Source organism: Diuraphis noxia, unplaced genomic scaffold, assembly GCF_037042655.1.
Source record: "Diuraphis noxia isolate RWA-SAM2 unplaced genomic scaffold, SU_Dnox_SAM2 contig0002, whole genome shotgun sequence".
In the NCBI taxonomy this organism is placed as follows: domain Eukaryota; kingdom Metazoa; phylum Arthropoda; class Insecta; order Hemiptera; family Aphididae; genus Diuraphis; species Diuraphis noxia.
Window position 1 is genome coordinate 47,900,643 of NW_028301712.1, and position 18,845 is coordinate 47,919,487.

The 18,845-nt window shown below is 27.5% G+C and overlaps 3 protein-coding genes and 1 long non-coding RNA gene across 7 annotated transcripts; 2 read left to right on the top strand and 2 right to left on the bottom strand.

Moving 5' to 3' along the window:
- Positions 1–5,104: 5,104 nt before the first annotated feature.
- On the bottom strand, positions 5,105–6,128 carry LOC149058588 (uncharacterized). The gene is made up of 3 exons (XR_016190559.1): positions 5,887–6,128; positions 5,434–5,492; positions 5,105–5,342 (listed from the first exon to the last, which is right to left on the bottom strand). It is a non-coding gene; the product is annotated as an uncharacterized LOC149058588 (long non-coding RNA).
- A 98-nt stretch (positions 6,129–6,226) lies between these two features.
- MED20 (Mediator complex subunit 20) lies at positions 6,227–8,300 on the top strand. The gene is made up of 5 exons (XM_015516296.2): positions 6,227–6,528; positions 6,616–6,758; positions 6,821–7,080; positions 7,268–7,378; positions 7,985–8,300. The coding sequence occupies exons 1-5, from the start codon at positions 6,515–6,517 to the stop codon at positions 8,099–8,101; spliced, it is 645 nt and encodes a 214-aa protein (XP_015371782.1). The 5' UTR covers positions 6,227–6,514; the 3' UTR covers positions 8,102–8,300.
- A 2,235-nt stretch (positions 8,301–10,535) lies between these two features.
- Positions 10,536–15,480, bottom strand: homer (protein). The gene is made up of 8 exons (XM_015516311.2): positions 15,180–15,480; positions 14,946–15,102; positions 14,744–14,875; positions 14,376–14,654; positions 14,190–14,311; positions 13,930–14,111; positions 13,703–13,848; positions 10,536–12,281 (listed from the first exon to the last, which is right to left on the bottom strand). The coding sequence occupies exons 1-8, from the start codon at positions 15,209–15,211 to the stop codon at positions 12,096–12,098; spliced, it is 1,236 nt and encodes a 411-aa protein (XP_015371797.1). The 5' UTR covers positions 15,212–15,480; the 3' UTR covers positions 10,536–12,095.
- A 273-nt stretch (positions 15,481–15,753) lies between these two features.
- Mon1 (vacuolar fusion protein MON1 homolog) lies at positions 15,754–18,678 on the top strand. 4 transcript variants are annotated; one of them, XM_015516292.2, is made up of 9 exons: positions 15,755–16,080; positions 16,156–16,238; positions 16,357–16,582; positions 16,717–16,914; positions 16,982–17,225; positions 17,290–17,465; positions 17,548–17,668; positions 17,795–18,076; positions 18,164–18,675. In XM_015516292.2, the coding sequence occupies exons 3-9, from the start codon at positions 16,365–16,367 to the stop codon at positions 18,302–18,304; spliced, it is 1,380 nt and encodes a 459-aa protein (XP_015371778.2). In that variant the 5' UTR covers positions 15,755–16,080; positions 16,156–16,238; positions 16,357–16,364; the 3' UTR covers positions 18,305–18,675. The 4 variants fall into 4 exon arrangements, with proteins under 4 accessions (XP_015371776.2, XP_015371780.2, XP_015371778.2 ...); XM_015516291.2 differs by having other exon boundaries at positions 15,755–16,076; XM_015516290.2 differs by lacking the exon at positions 16,156–16,238 and having other exon boundaries at positions 15,754–16,076; positions 18,164–18,678.
- Positions 18,679–18,845: the final 167 nt, after the last annotated feature.

Below are 18,845 nucleotides of genomic sequence, written 5' to 3' on the forward strand. Positions count from 1 at the left end.
ATATGACCAGGTTATATGTGACACATAATTTGCCTATATCTTACTCCTTAGAAAATGACCGACTAGAAACCCCTTTGATTAATATTAACAATTTAAATTATTACAGGTCATTCTTGATATTTAACTAAACTTTTGTACAAAATTTCAAGATTTTCGGTCTATTACTTAATAATGTAAATATTAATCAATCCTTAGATTTGTTGACTTACTAAACTCTCCTGACATGCATAATTAATTGAATGAGAGGTTGAAAGTTTTGAATTATTTCCATATGAAGTTCATTGCGCAACTATTGAAAAAATATAATGAGGAAAATAGGTATAAAAAGATTGCGTTTTTCGAGTTACTACAATTTTTAAGCGTAACCTAGGTTCCAATTAAAACAAAACTTTTTAAATTATAGAGAATTAATGTAACATGTAATAATTGTTATGTATAATACGTAATTTAAACTAATGAATAAGTATGTAAAAGTGTTTTGTTTTTAACTAAGATTTAGTATTAATTGGAAAGCAAAACAACGAATGACAACTTCTATAGGTGAAAAATTCTTGTAAAATCTCAGAAGAAATAAGAATTAATAACTAAATCATCTTTTGAATGAATTTTAATTTAGTGAATTAATCGATGATCTATCGACTATCAATGTTTCCTCCTATATTTTTACAAGTTGTACAATAATTATGGCTATTCAGTATTCAATATATCAATATCTAAAATAGGTATCATCTAAAAGTACAATCTTGTTAATTATATACAGTATGGCTTATTAGGAACACTTGTAGACTAAAGTGAAATGTGTCAATTAACTAATTGTTTCTGAAAAGCGATTGGTTTTATTTATTATGAAAAAAAATGTATAATTTAAAAAAAAGTATCCATCTATTATGAATTAAATTACATAATATTATGTAAAATATGTATTTATCAATTTTTTATTGTTTTCTATCGAGTAACTTGATGACCATGGTTTCGTCATAATAATATTCCTCAAAGCCTTTTTCATCCACACGGTTCTGTACTGCTCTCCTGGGGATACTTAGAGCTTCTACAATTTATTTACTTAACGTGGGTGCCTTGCTGTTTTTTCTTTATCGTCAGTGTCAACCTGATCAAATGTTTGATATCTACAACATCAAGGTATGAGTTCACATCAATCCGATCTTCATACACTTCTTCCAAGAAATCGATTGATTTTTCACTCAGGGAGACTGTGTTAATGTGTTATTACAGTACATTGGTTATCGCCAAATAATCAAAATTCATCCTTGGCTCTAATTGTCACAATTAACTGATGTGTTGTTTCAAAAATCCAATTAATTTTTTATGTTTTAATATACAACGGTCCGTCCCTATTAGACATTTTTTTTCAATAACGCGATTGTATCAATTAACCGTATTTATAATAAGCGGCTTCTATTGTAATTATCATGGTAATTATTATACATAATAGACACACTACACATAACAGATAATAGTAAAACACAACTTCACTGCAGGACCGACTAACAAAATATGTTGCTATATTATTATTTATTGAATAAGCGATAGTAAGCGAGTAAGTGGTAAAGCTCTGCCATACATTATAGGTTCTAGGGAATTAGTGGAATCACTGTCATAGGTTTGTTAAATTTGAATTTGACAATCACAGTAGGTACCTATACGAAAAACGATTCTGAGCGAAACGGTCATTCAACCTGTAAATGGCTATAATGCTAAGTACTAAGTAAATGTTATGATTTTATTGTGATTTAAGTAATTTATTTTATTATTAGATATTACTATTGCTTAGTAGCTACTTTATTACTAAAGAAGGATAAATCAATTTTTGAAAAAAAAAAGTCATTGTGTATTATTGTTATTGTTATTATTATTTGTATACTGCATAGTACTTACAATATAATAATGTACTCTGAACAGTGAACACCCCGGCCCAACTACATAATATTCAGTGACTCCTTAGGTGCCCTTAATAGCATTAAAAATCAGTTCAAACCCGGATACATAGCGATAAAAATATTGAACAAATTTAACGAAGCCCTGTATAAAAACAAACAAATCACTTTCATGTGGGTACCCGGCCACATCAGCATTGAAGGAAATGAACTAGCTGATAAACATGCTAAGGTCACAGTCACAAGCTCCGTATGTAAAACTATTTTTGGACCCACCTACAATGACCTTAAAAGATACATAAATGATATAACCAACATTAGATGGCTCAATACATAGAAACAATAAAACACCAAACTTAACAGAATTAAAAGTAGTACCTTCAGGTGGATAAGCAGCTCTTTAAACAGAAAAGAAAAATCGGTACTTAACAGATTGAGATTAGGACACACGCGACTTACACAAGGGCACCTAACGGCTAAGGAAGAACCCCCTCATGCGAAGTCTGTGGTGTCCAAATATCAGTGAAACACATAATAACAAAATGCCTAAAGGCTAAAATACCAGTAAAAACGACAAAACACCGGATTGGATACGACCCTCGACATCGCATTGGGACACAATGCTGTGGAGTACAATAAGATGATTTTTTTTTTTTGAAGTCAACAGGCCTCTATAATTTAATTTAATGATTCACAATTGTTTTTCTCCTTTTTTTGTTTTTTATATAAGTACCAAGAAACTGTAATGATAGCCACTCTTCACAACTATGTTATACTAAAAAGAGTGTCATCATCATGTCCCTCAACATAAAATATTATATAATAATAATATGGTATTATAGAGCCACATAGATGTTTATAGTGTTTATTATGATTATAATAAACATCTGTGGTCATATATTGTTATGTCCTTTTATACAAAAATCTGTTATATCTGTGCTCGGACGATACCCTTCAACCTCCGGCCAGAGACATGCAATGTCACTCTCCCTGCGTACACCCTTAGCGTCAGACATGCATGGTGAGCTGACTTAAGATATTTCAAATGTAATTTTTCTATGTCTCAAATAATAAATGTTCTTTTTATATATCTCTAAATTAACAGTTGTATTGTCAATTAATATTGAATTATAAATTAATTAGTGTTGAACCTATTTCTCCTTTCTTCGTCCATCAAACACTCAAAAGACTTCAGTCGAAGTGGGGTAAGTTAATTCAAAGTATAAATAATAAAAAAACCTTATATGCATATATGTATTTGCATGTGTATACATGTATGCACATAAGAAGGTAGTAATCTAGAGTCCATACATAATATACATAAAAGAGGTAAACACATACCTATACGTTACATATTCTCCTCTTTTTTTACTTTACTACAAAACCATACTGTAATGTAATCTTTAATACTGTAGCCCCTTAAAAAAAAATATTCTGTTAAAATCTTAAACCTTGTTAACATACCATAACTGTAACTAATGCCCATGTAGCTGCCGAGTTTATTGGATGAATAATAAAAATAAAATAATGTATTCTAAATCGATATTCTTTGGTTTTATTATATAACTTCGTCCATATTTGAACCAAAAATGTCTGTAAAAAATAACTGTTTATATATTTTTTAGATATTTTGTTCACAGTATGAAATATCCAAGAAAATCCTTGTATTAAATTTTCAATTTTAATCATTAATAATTGAATATTTTATAATTTTAAACTACAAAATAATTTTTGACCCTTTTGACCTCCCCCAATTAAAAAAACCATCATTTAGATTCCCTTACCAACCATAAAAGATGTGTTCAAAAAAATCGAAGCACGCTTACTGTCAAGTACTGCATGCACCTACATAATATTATGCATTTACATTATGATTGTATATTATTGCAATGTGTACATCACGAATTTCAACATGTGTTAAGCATAAAAGTTGTTAACTTTATTAAATGATTAAAAGGCCCTTAATTAGTTTAGTTTATTCATACATTTAGTAAGGGGCATAGTCAATAAAAAAAACTGATCCATGATATAAATGAAAAAATATGCGTTTTAAGAAATTTATAATATCCATAAAAATAAAATGCTATAAGAAGACTTATTAAAAAAAAAAAGAAATCCTTTGGGAATCTGACCATCATTCCTTTTATTCTCTTACTGCATGTAAGGCCCCCGTTTACATTAACACAGAATATTTAAATCATTAAACAAATATTATAAACCAAAATAAGTGCTTAACTATTAATATGTTTATAGATTTTAAAATGTTTAATCATACATGGTGTCACAACTAAATATATGTTATTGACGAACGACGAAGGTGCAAGTATATTTATTTCCGCCAAGTCAAAATATATAAAAATAAATATAATAAAAAATATACCTTATTTCAAAATATAATTTTTTAAATTTAAATAATCAGTTTAGTATAGGTATCAATAACACAGCCATGTAAAAATATATGTTAGTAGATTGAAGCATTAAAGTATATTTTATTAAGAATTTCAAAATCAAATTTATCAGGCATCAAACTGAATAGTATATGACTTGATGGCCCTAAACTGGAGGTATTTCGCACCTTCGTCTCCTGCAGCACTTCCGGACTTATTGTGGCACTTTTGCACTAATCATATATTTTATACATTCAGGTAATATTTGTATCTGTAGTGGTACCCAAAACGGCAACACAAATTTTTCAGGTGTAGCTTTTTACACAACTAGGTACAAGAGGTTATTAAATATTTTTCTCTCATAATTTCTAATGTATAACGATCGTACCTACCTATATATGGACATATGGCTATACTCAACCAACAATAAACATCATATTATTTGAGTTAGACTTACCTTGAAAAACTTTAGAACTTGTAGTCGCAGAGCCGTATTTAAGATTTTGGCGCCCGTGAATAACAATTCATTTTGGTGCTATCGACTTCCCTTATGATTAATTGTAATAATTGTATAACTACTCAGTACTTAGTAAGTACCTATAGGTATTACTAATTATAGGGATTTGCGAAGTCCAATTCAGTATTTAAATAAATAAAATTAAAAAGAAAAAAAAACAAGCAAATGCAGCGACTGGTATAAATAATATTAAAATATTTTATTAGGTAACAAATAACAGTATATAGGTAATATTCTAATATACCTACATAAAATATATAACATACTATTAAATATAGGTATATTATAAATAATCTTTACTTCAGTTTTTTTAATAATAATAATACACAATATTATATTTGATAATTAATATAATATGAAAAATTAGAATTTAGCATTTAGGGGTAGGCACTCAGCAGCACCATCCGAAATATAACTTACCTATAATCTTTTAGAAAACTTTTTTATACACTCCGTAAAAATCTTGGCACCCATTAACATATTCCAGGGGAAGGCTATTGCCCTTCCGTATCGCCCCTTAAATACAGCCCTGCGTGCAGGAACCTATATTAAATTCATAATATTATAGTTTCTACATTTCAGTTTATTAAAGCAGTATAAAGCATGTGTGAAGAAGGATATTTATTATATTTACTATTTCCAACGATGTATTCGTCTTGCTTATCATTAAAAATTGTTCACATTTGCGAAGTTCTGAAAATCAATTATTTTAGGTTTTTCTAGTTATTTGGTTTTTTTTTAAATCATTTTTTTTTTTTTTTTGTTAAACTAATGCTAATTGCTAATGCTGTTTTTGTTTGCTAAGGCTTTTAGAGCAGTAAATACAGTTTTTTTGGGAGGGGTTGTGGAGTATTGTATTTTTGAGCTAATTATAGACATTTTAAATTTTGCTTAATTTTTATTCTATAGTATGATTTTTTTTTCGTTTATTTTAAAATGTTTCTGACATACAAGGTCATCGAACTTATTGATTTAATAAAAATTTTCAACATAATGGAGTTGTTAAGCGTAAATTAATTTCAATATATTATACAGTAAATTACTCTATTGTATGATAAAACTGATGTGTTTGAGTAAAGAAGCTTACCGTTTTTCGTATCGTATACCGTGCAACTGATTTAACCGGAAAAATCGACTGTCTGATGTAATATTTCTACAATACCTTACTCACAAGTCATAAGACAAGAACACGCAAATCATAGTTGGAAAAATATTGTATATTATTTTAAGCATGTAATTTCTGAGAAAGTGAAAAAAAATTAAAAAACTGTTTAAGTTAAGTAACAACTGGATTTTTTTTTTATTGAACCGATAACTAATAACCGTGGACCTAGATGTCTCTGTACTGTAAAATTATTTAAAGTTGATAAGGATCATCAGCAAACATTATAATTTGTTATCATTCCATACAACCAAACAGAAAAAAGTAGAATTATGTTATGATCTGTGTTTACTCAGTTTACTGTTTAGTAATTAAAATTTGAAATTGTTTGGTGTTCACGATAGACTAAAAAGCGACAACAGCATTTAATATTTAGTTATAATTAGTAATACTTTGTACCAAAAAATTCCCAATTAGAAATTTTGATTTACATAACATTGAGTACAGTTTGGTTTTATCAAGTTTAAGCATTTTAAATGTGTCTTTTTATGTTAATATTGTAATATGTATAATATATTTTTTTAACATTTGAGGTTTATATTTTCCTCTTAAAATGGGTGTTACAGTGTTAGTATCTCAAATGTTTTATTTTTCATTTTTAGATTATGAGTAACTACTATATATCTTGTATCTATTAATCTTGAATTTTTGTAGTATACAACAGTTTCCAATGAAAGAAAACCGTACAGGTGCTCAGATAATTGAATTTCTTACAAAAAGAGTAAATGCACTTGGTGCCAAACAATGTGGTACATTTCTTGTTGACTGTGAGACATATGCATCTATACCTCAATTAGGTGAGTTATAACTAAATAATATTAAATTTGATAAAAATGATCTAAAAAAATATTATGTCTAGGTGTCCAACGAACATTACATGTGTTTCATAATTCAGAACAGCCAGCATCGGTGTTTGCAATCCTTGATAATGGTACTGGAAAAACTGTGCCTGTTGTAGCTGATGCATTATTTGATTTGCTTTTGTTGAAAATGTCATCTGTGTATACCTCTAAAAAATCTAAAGTTGAAATTAGAGGTCCAAGATTTGAGCTTAACGATTTTATTATTAAAATTGGTGCTATAAATATTAACCACAATGTTAAAGGCATTATTGTGGAGGTAATAAATAATGTAATTTGTCTCATGTGTTATTATAATAACAGTTTTAAGAAATGCTTAAATTGATTATAATATTTAGTACATTTATTTTAATCAATTAATCGTTCTTAGGTTTTATTATAATTTATAGAATATCTATTTGTATAAATATAATAAAATATAACTTTTGGCTTGATTTTTATTTCAGGCAGAATATAGACCTTGTGTTGTATTTGGCTTTTGTTGGGATTTGTTACGAGAATTTCTTCAAGGGTTCTTAGGATCTTGTGTATCAAATATGCCGCCACATTATTTTCAAGTAAGTAAAAAACTAACTTTTTTTAAGAGTTAGGTATGTACATTTGTTGGAAACAAAATACACCTAACCTATCCATTAATCATTGTAAGAAACTTAATTTTTGTCCAAATTAGGTATCTTAATCAAACAATTTTCATATATATTTTTAGGTTTATTTAGTAAGAACTAATTTTAAGGTTTATAGTGTAAAAATTAATTTTCACACAAATTACGAGTCATACTAAATGAACGAACAAAGAAAATCATTGTATGTATAATTCATAGATTCTGAATGAATAGGGTGACTATTATTTTGGTTTATCTATCAGTCATCAATTAGAATATACAAATATGAATGTTTGATATACTACCAAAATTGGAATGAGGGGTTAAAATGATATAATACTGTATTATGTATAAATGATTTACTCAGTTATCAACATGAGTCACACATTTTATGTAATCTTAATTACTGTAGATATGTAAATACTAGAAAATTGGGACTTGTTTGATTTTTACTGACTTACCAAATTAGAGAATGGTCCCACAACCTATAATCTTTCAATATTATTATTATCACTTGATATTAATGAATTATAATGATGTATTTTATAATATATTTTTCAGAATCGTATGAATGATATTTTTCAACCGCTGGACACTATTCAACAATACTTAGATCATATAACTATTTATAGAAAAGCCACTGGAATTTTACAACAGTATAATACCAATAATACTTAAATACATTATGTATATACACACACAAACATATATATATATATATTTGCACACTTAATCCTTTTTTGTGTTTACAAAAGCCAAAATGTTTTAAATACATTTTTATTATCAATAATTAAAAATCATGTTTCAGCTACTTTTATAATAATATAATAATATAATAATGAAAAAATAATGTAATATATTACATACATTTTTTGAATAGCCTTAATCATATTTTATTTGACTCTCTGTTATAATCTTATACAATGCATATTATTATAGAGTGTGTATTTTACAATATTTACTCAATGGTATTAGATAAAATACAAATTCAAATAAATATAAAATTAAATAAAACTTCAAATCATGTTACTAAAATGTTATGATTTGTACACATGCATAATAAAATTAAACCTAAACTTAATTAGAATCATTCAGTAATGAATACACAATTAAGTATGAATATAATAAACATATTAAATGTATACAATAAAATAATAGGTGTAATTGGCACAAATACACGCAATTAATATTTTTATAAACCTTAAATTAAATTATTAACAAAAAGCTTGATGACATAATGACTTATCGAATGTTAAAAAAAATAATTAAATATATTTTAGGAAAATTGAATGTGATAGATAAAAATGAAAAAACAATGAGTAAAATAAAATAAAAACAATTCTTGGGCTGAAAAAAAATGTTTTACTATTTATTTATAATTTGTGGCTTCATACATTACTATAATGCTTTAATATTAGTTGAATTTTTATTTTTATAAATTCAAATGTCAGATCAAACTTGTCAGCCTTTTATGGGTTGTAATAAAAAATAAATACTTTATTCGAATATATTTTGATCACTTTTTATACATGAACATTTTAATCAAATTATACACAGAACCTACAGTAATGCATTATTATTAAAAATTTAAATGTACAAACAATACATTAGTCTATACGGATTACAATTTTTCTAAAACCTTATGGTTACAAGTTATGATCCATATTATTTTTGACTAATTAGATACATTTATAATAAAATTTAAACACAAAATTATAATTTATCACATTAAATTATATATAAATATATTATAATACAGTTGAGTAATATTCTACAGTAAAATGATTTTGCTAAAATATTTTGAACAACAAGGAAGCCAAATGTTTATAGTTAATAATTTAAGTATTTATGTGATCACTGTAAGTATAATTAGAAAATAAGTATAATATTAGTTATCGCATTAAATGTTTAAAATAAAATAAATTCAGTCAAAAAACTATAAATAAGTATTAGAGTAAAAAATAATTTTAAAATGTATAGCTAATAGTTTCAATACTATAATATGATTTAAAATCTATTAGCATAATTAAAGAAGAGGACAACAGTAAAATTATAAAAAAAAATGGAATTATATATGAACAAATATGTTATAGATTAGATAAGTTTTTCATCATTAAAGAAAATTAATTTCAACATTCGTCTATAAACATACAAATGGTTTTAAATATTTTACTTCAAGAAATTAAATAAACTCAAGATAACTATAATAAGTATTAAAATCAAAATAGTATAACACATTGCACATTTATTATATAGCAGTAAACAGCCAATACTTCTTTAATAACAATTGTAATCATTAAAAAAAAAAATTAAATATCAAAACAAACAATTGATCAAAAATACTAAAGGTAAATTTTTAATGTGAGAAGGAAATAATTAGACTTAAAAATAGTCTAATGCTTATAATAACATAAAAAATTAAAAAATTAAAAAAATAACAATTGTAATACTTTTTAAATTTAGGCCAATAGTTTGATAAGCTCTTAACTCTTCATAAATAAATTGCACACAAAAATGTTTGTATAGCACTATAAATGTTGATTAACAATACCTTTCTTATATATTTCAATATTATTTTTGGCATAAGAGCGCAAAGTAACTTAGGATGGGCGATATTAACATTTTTTGACTTTGATTCTCTTTTTATTTCAATATTAATAGCATTTTATATTTGTATAATATAATATTTATACTTAATTTTCAACTATTTAATAATAATACTAATTTTAATTATTGTAAAAAAAATTTAAATACTTTTACTAATACTAATAAATTGAACCAATTTTTTAGTAGTTTTTATTGAAAATCAATCATTCATAAGCGCAGAAAACTTTTTAAATTTTTGGTTCACAATTTCACATATAAAAGAATGCATTTCATTTAATGATTAAATACAAAAATTGATACTGATCGGCTATCAGTGTCATTAAAAGTATAACTAATTAAAATAGTTAAATCCAAAAAAAAAAATAGATGCAATTGAGTTTTATCAAATAGCATTGCATAACTAGGGCTCGAAAGTTAAAAGATTTTCAAATTTTTTTATACATACACTTACTTAAAAGCAGACCAAGCAAGAATCTATTCTATACAAAGACATGTTATAAACAGATTATATTTTTTTGTATTTATTACATTTTTTGAGGTAATAAAAAGTGAATTTTTCTACTATTACAAAAATATTTTTATAATATACCATTTAATTAATCTTTAACTTACTAAAAATTAATAAATGTCCAAACATTGGTAAGATATAACACGGATGACCAGTGCCAACAACTTACATACACAAATAAACAGAATATAATAGATTATTTACACATTTGGGGTCCTACCTTTTTAATGTTTTTGACCGAAAAAACAATTTTAATTGACTACTATTTCCCATAGGTTATTTAATATATTATATTATAATAAATCGTTATCATTTCAAAAAACATAAAGTAAAATTACACTGCCACCATATTCTGTGTGTCAATGTTCAAAATTTTCTTGATATTTACAATGTAACTAATATTGTTTAAATAAAACAATTCCATTATTAATTTAAATAACCATTTAACTCACAGTGAAGTGGTTGAATATTTTGGAGATATATTGTGATAGGGATCGGGTTATCAAATAACTACTAATGATATATTTTTTCATAAAAAAATTTTAAGCATATTTTACTTGACATATTGCGGGAAATTAGATGTACATACATGAAACCAGTAACTATAATTTTTCAATTGATTTCCGTTATTATCATGTGAGTAATAAAAATAGAAACTATAACATTTTACTGCTACTTAAATATTATAACTTTTATACAAAATTATAATTTTTAATTTTTAAGTTTTTGTTATACATAATATGTCGGTAAAAATAATTTTTCAGCCAAAAAGCTTTAAAATTTAATATAGGAACCCCTTATAATTTGCTTAAAATTTTAAAAAGCTGTTATACACACGCAACATTTTTTATTTAATGCAAGTTTAAATTTAAATTTTTAGTTATATAGCTACACAAGCTAATATCACAAAATCAAATATATTGTTATACTTTATTATGCTTTGAACATAAACTAGTTATAATATGATCTAAGACTTTATGCCAAAATAATATTTAATTTCATTCTGTTAATGTGTGTATGTAAGTTATTTACACTGGTCATTTACAGATTATACTACTAACCATAGCAGAGTGTCAAGACAGTAATCAGTAAAATATAATTGTTTTTTGCACATTTTATTTTTTTATTTTTTTGAGTATTCATTGATTTTAATTCCTATAACATCCAAGCACTAATTACAACAGTACTTAATTAATATATTGTAAGAATACTTCTAATTCATAAACTTTTTCAAGATTATACACTATTAATATCTTAATCTTAATAAATCACAAATAATGAAATTACAAGAAATTGAAAATTGAAAAAATTTATAAATATGCAACATTGGCAAAAGCTAATTTTATTTATATACATTTGTGATCTAGACTTGTCTTTTTATTAAATATAACCTTTTCCACTGATTTACTTAATAATGGTTACCCAACCATTTAATGTGGACATTATAATTTAAATAAAAAAACGATATAATTATTTGGTTTTAAAAAAAGAATAAAATTTTAAATTGCTTTCTACATACAATCATTAGGTATTTAATTATTCACAAATCATTATACCTTAGGTTTGAATAGCAGTTGTCATTTCTCTGTGTATTGCAGCCAATTCTTGTATACGGACAAATAAGCTATTGTTAAGTGTATCTATAACACGTCGTTGTGATTCTTGTGCTGCCATAGCTGTTTCCAATTGTGCTTGTGCTAGACTGACAGCAGCTTGAAGTTCCGCGTTCTCTTGACTAAGAACCTAAAAGGGATAAAAAAAATATAGAATTTAAAAATTACATTTTTTATTTTCAATAAAATATACGAGGTGTGTTCAAAAAGTACCCGGAATTTTCGTTTTTCAAAAAAAAAATTTATTTATTCGTCTACATCAATGTGGTCCCCTTCAAAATAGTCCCCCCCTGATATAATACACTTATGCCAGCGATTTTTTCCAATCTTCAAAGCACTCTTGATATTCACTTTTTGGCATGTCCTTGAGCACTCTCAGCGATTCGGCTTTTATTTCTTCAATCGAGGAAAAACGCTGTCCTTTCATGTGTCTCTTCAACATTGGGAACAGGAAAAAGGCACACGGAGCCATATCTGGTGAATATGGAGGTTGGGGCATGACTGCGGTATTGTTTTTGGCCAAAAAATTATGAACAAGCAACGACGAATGTGCAGGTGCGTTATCGTGGTGCAAAAGCCATGAATTGTTTTTTCCATATATCGGGGCGTTTTTTTCGGATTGCTTCACGCAAACGTCGCATAACTTCAAGGTAATACTCCTTATTAACCGTACGACCTTGTGGTAAGAACTCTTGATGCACTATGCCATTAAAATCGAAAAAAACAGTAAGCAAAACCTTGACATTTGATCGAACTTGACGTGCTTTTTTCGCTCTTGGTGACGTTGAATGCTTCCAGGTGGATGATTGTGCTTTGGTTTCAACTTCATAACCGTACACCCATGTTTCATCACTAGTTATGACCCTTTCAAGTAAACTTGGATCGACGTTGACGTCATTTAACAGCTCCTGAGCGATGTTCATGCGATTGTTTTTTTGGTCAAAATTCAGCAGTTTTGGAATGAATTTTGCTGCCACTCGTTTCAAGCCCAAAACATTTGAAAAAATGTTTTGACATGAAACAATCGATATGCCAACTTCATCAGCAACTTCTCTAATAATTGTGATTCGGCGATCATTCACAACCATTTTTTCCACTTTTTTCACATTTGCATCGATTATTGACGTGCTGGGTCGACCGGAGCGTTTGTCATCTTCAACATCTTTGCGGCCATCTTGGTAACGCTTATACCACTCGTTAACAATTGTTTTTTTCATAGCAGACTCACCATAGGCTTTTTGTAACAGTTCACACACTTTGCTACACTTTATTTCATTTTTTACGCAAAATTTAATAAAAATTCTTTGACTCTTCAATTCTTCCATTGTTTAAACAAGCAAAAATCGCCGAGCTCATAAAAACACGTTAAACCTTAGCGACTACCACAGACAAAGTAAACAGTGATTATAGCTGAAAATGTTATCATACTTTAGGGGGATGTATATCAACACAATAACAAAAAATTTTGACAATCGGACTCTCCAGACCCATTAAAATAAAAAATTTCGAGTTCTTTTGAACACACCTCGTATACTTCAATTTTTTTATTACCTTGCATTTTTCTTCAAGTGGCATTCTATTCATAGTCATCTTTTGGATTTCTTCATTTTTACATTTTAATTCGCTATCGAGGTTTTCAACTTTCAAGCGTAAACTAGTTAACTCATTTCTTAATTCCGAAGCAACTTCTGATCCTCCTAAAGATAATAAGTAAAATATTATTTAACTTTCAAACATTTTTTTATTAATTTTATAGCATAAATTATAAACCAATTTACCTTTGGCTACTTCAGCATCTAGGTATCTAGTTTTCAATCGTTGATTTTCCTCTTTATACGATTGCAATTGACGTTTCCACTCATCTACATTAGCTGTACTTTCTTGCAATGCATTGGTTAATCTTAAGTTATTGTTTTTTAGTGTTTGAAGTTCAATTTCCCATTTTTTTGCGTTTGCTGAACTGAACACAGAAAGAACACAACAAATGTAAAAAATTAATACAATTTTTAAAACTTCAAATTAATAATGATAATTTTACCTATGAGTTAAAGCTAATTTTAATCTTTCATTTTCATATTTTAATTGAGATTCAGGTAACATTGAATTTCCACCACTCATGCGTCCATCATTGCTTCCTTGATGTTTTGGACTCTCTGCGGCCTAGATATAAAATACAAAATGTATGATAAAGTTGTTGTAAAATTTTAGTATTAAAATTCATTACATGATTAGCATTGGAAATCATAGTTTTAGACATTTGGTTAATCATTTGTTCAGTTGAATTAGTATCTTCAGGTGTAGTATTTGGATCTGTGGGTGTCATGTTGGGAGGTTCAATTATACTTTGACCGTCAGATGACTGACTAATACGAGTAGTTACAGGACTAGCATTAGCACTTGTAATTGGTGTTGTTGAACTCATAAATGATTGTTGAATCTGCTGTGGTCCACTTACTGCCGATTGTCTTGTTTTTTCTTTAACTTCTTCAAACTTGTGTATAAACTAATTAAATATTTAGATAGTATTTATTATTTAGAACAGGTAAGCTATATTTAAATATAGATGTCTAAGATTGTTTAATTAATAAATACTTTATTCAGTTCTTGTTCAGAAGAAAACCCAAGACCATAAACAGTATTTGCCCTATTGTCGGTCCACTGACCAAATTTTTGTGATGTTTTTGTAAATGACATATTTGGCGTTATTGTACTGTTTATGACAGCCTAAAATATGTGAACAGTAAGAAATGGTTTATTAATGGTTACCTTTAATTTTAATAACATAAATTCATACTTTGCTTCCTTCTACACTAATAATGCGGTACAATGCCCGGTGGGAGTCGAAAAAGAATGAGACATTGACAGCCACTGTAGATGCAGATATCCATGACTTTTTAGTCTTGGGATCTATGTGAAATACATGGGCCTTACATGTAAATATCGGCTGCTCTCTATAATAAAAAATGCAATTTTGTAAGAATAGAATAATACACAAGCAAATAAACATATTATGTACCACAGCACTTACCCCATATTATCTTTTCCCAGAGTCATAGCCATCAACGAAAATTATATTGGAGTACGGAATTAGTGCCAATCGGTTCAACGGACAACTATAAATTATAAATTTACAAATCGCCGATATTTGGCACCTAAGTATAGTGACAACGACAATAATAATTTGCGCTATTTCCTATTTGTACGGTACAACGAATATTCCGTAAACGATAAAATGTACGAGTTATAGCTGGAGCCTGGAGGTACGACCAGGGTCCAGGACTGGGAGTCTGGGACGTTTTGCGGGCCGAATATTTGTTTATCAATCAATCCTGACGAATACGCTTTTCTGATAAGAAAACAGTTTGACCAGAAAATGCGCTTGCGCACCGCGGACCAACGCCCATTTGCGCGTGCGGTCTCGTTTATCACCATAGGTAACTACTTTTTTACTGTTTGTCTATAAAGAAAAATAATGTTTATCTTGTTCTCATTATTTTCATCATCACGTCTGTTATCACTGCAGATTGAAAACAAATAATAATAATAATAATAATAATGATAAAAATATTGATAAACATGTTATCACGATAATCTTATCTACGATGTTTATGTGACAATAATTTTATTATTCATTAATATTGTTTTTAAAGAAAAATGTTGCGCTGAGTCTGTCGAATATTCAAGCTCCGAAATGCCAAATGCCCATGACCGTTAAGTGTTAACTGCCGACATCGACATATCCAGTCTTGGTGAAGAGTGTTGCCGGTGGTGAACTTTGTCTTTGTGTCATCAGAAATCATAGAATAAAAATAAACGTAATTTGATTGTGCTGCTCGTTGGTGTTGAATTTTCGCTACTAGTTTAATTGTTATGATTTTTATATTATATTTGCTGTTTCCAATTGATTGGTTGTGCAAGGATCGAAGTTGGTATTTATTATAGTTTCATAAATTTTCAGTCAAAGTTAACTGTCGTTTTCCTATTTTACTATGTTGTCTATATAGATTTTTACTGAATCAAGTTGTTCGATATGTATTAAACCATTAATTATTTCTATGCTTGCCCATTGGATTTCTATAATACCCAGGTATAATGTATAATCTGCAAACTTTGTTTTTCTTGTCTCTGAACTAACAGTTATGTAATGATAAAATGTGTTCTTTATGATACTTTTAGTGAGATATTTATTTATTTTGTTCCTTTAGGATATGATATGGGGGAAACTCAAGATACTGACACAAGTGCACTGATTTCCAACATAAATGATATTACAATACAAGATCCAGTAGTTAGTAATTATGTTACTGAAAATGAGCCTGAACCCAGTGGTTCAGAACAGGGAAGTTCTTATGAAATTTTATTTGATCAACTTAAAGAAAATAATAAACATATATTTGTTTTAAGTACAGCTGGAAAACCTATATATACACGGTAAATATAATATTATTAGTAAGCATATGTGGAACAAATGCAATAGGAATGCACAGCCTTCTAAATAATATAATTGCAGTTGTACCTCAAAAATAACAATTTTATTAATTTTAATGTTTACATTTCTTGTATAGGTTTGGAAATGAAAACCAAATGGCCTCCCTTTTCGGTTTAATGATAGCTTTAGTGTCAGTGACTCAAGATTCAAATGACACATTACAGTCGATTTGCTGTGGCCAGACTCGAATAGTGTTTTTAAATAAAGATCCTATTATATTAGTTGGTGTTTCTCAATCTTCTGAACCTAATGACCAAATTAAAAAACAATTGACGTAATTTATAATATTCCATAAATTCATCTAAAACTAGGTTTTCAATTAATATGTGTTTTGCTTTTAGGTATGTCTATAATAATATAATTAGTACATTAACATTAACCCAGTTAAAAAAAATCTTCCACAATAGAACTAATTTTGATTTGAGGCGATTAATGAGTGGATCCGAAAGATTGATAGACAAGCTTATAACATTTACTGAAAATGATCCAGGGTTTTTATTGGATTCCATAAGTTGTCTACAAATGCCATCAAGTAGCAGAGATAAAATAACTCAAACCATACTGACTCAATGCAGTAAAATAAAAGTAAAAAATAATGATTTGTTTTAAATTATTTTACTCCATATTAATAAATGTTTGATATTTTTAGAATTTAGTATTTGGTTTATTGATTGCTCAAAAACACATTATATCGATTGTACGTATGAAAAAATACTCGCTGCATGTTTCTGATATTCACTTAATATTAAACCTAATCAATTCAACAGAATCGTTTAAAACAGCAGAGAGTTGGACACCTATTTGTTTACCTACATTCGATTCTAGGTAAAATATCCTTTAAATATATATATATTTTTAAGTTAAACCAAAATAATCTAATAATTGTGTTTACGTTTATAACTTTCAGTGGTTACATGCATGCTCATATATCATATCTGGCAGAGGATTGTCAAGCATGTCTAGTGTTGTTAACCATTGATCACAATCTTTTTTTTGCTCTATCTGATGCCAAAAGAAAAATCACAGAAGTTTGTTTCATTTACTTAATGTATTAATACTTATATTGCTTCATTTAATATTCATTAAGAACTATTGGCTGTGTGAAAATGTTATTTATGTACAATTAAAAAATAAAAACAAATTTTTTGTAACAGAAAATGCGTTGCAATGATTGTCTTCATACAATCAACGAGGCAATCATTCGCCAACCCGTCAGCTTAGCACGAGCAAATATTATAGGATTACGGCATCTTTTATACAAGAACAAAAACCGCTCACAACATTGGTGTCCTCCATTTACTTCTCCATACAATACCGACACACTACAACAAAACCTTATGTCAGTATATAGTTCATTAATCAGCCAAATGAATTTCCCTGGGCGTACATTGAAAGTGATTTTTCAACAATTAACTGCTGAAACTATGCTTGCTTGGGTAAGTAAATTATGATATAATATTATGCATTGTATAATATGTTTATATTACGCAGAAGAATTATGAGTAATTTTGATATTATTCTAGGCAACTGACGATGTTGAATTGTATATGAGTTTTGAGCCACTAGTTTCTAAAGAAAGTGCAACAAATGCAGTAACTAAACTAATGCAATGGATGAAAAAAGAAGAGGATTCATTGTTTATATTTAATATTCCAATGTTTTAAATCAGCCATCATATGAAATTGATTCCAGAATATGTGATAATATTAATTATAATATTAATAGATAATATTTATATATATGATTATTGATTATATTTAAGAATTATAAATAATGGTCTTACATTTTCAACTTTTTAAGTTTCTCAACACTATCTTTACGCCAGTTAAAAAAATAACTTAAATGAGTAAAATTTAAAAAAATAATAATGAATGATAGTTAAATATTATGTTATTACATATGATATTTTTACACTTGTAAAATATAAATCATTTTAATAATGAATATATTAATTTGAGATTAATGATTGTCACAGGTTATGGATTTAAAATATTCAAACATCATGATTTATTACTTATTCAATGTTATATAAATTGTAAATTTGTTTAATACCTAACTTATTATTGTATTTATGTTTTACTAGTGTGTGCTATGAAGATAGTTATACAAAACAAACAAATAAAATTGTTATTGTTATTGTTGTTATAATCATCAAAATAATTGTTGATTTATTAATCCCTCCCCCTTTTCTATAATGATTCAATC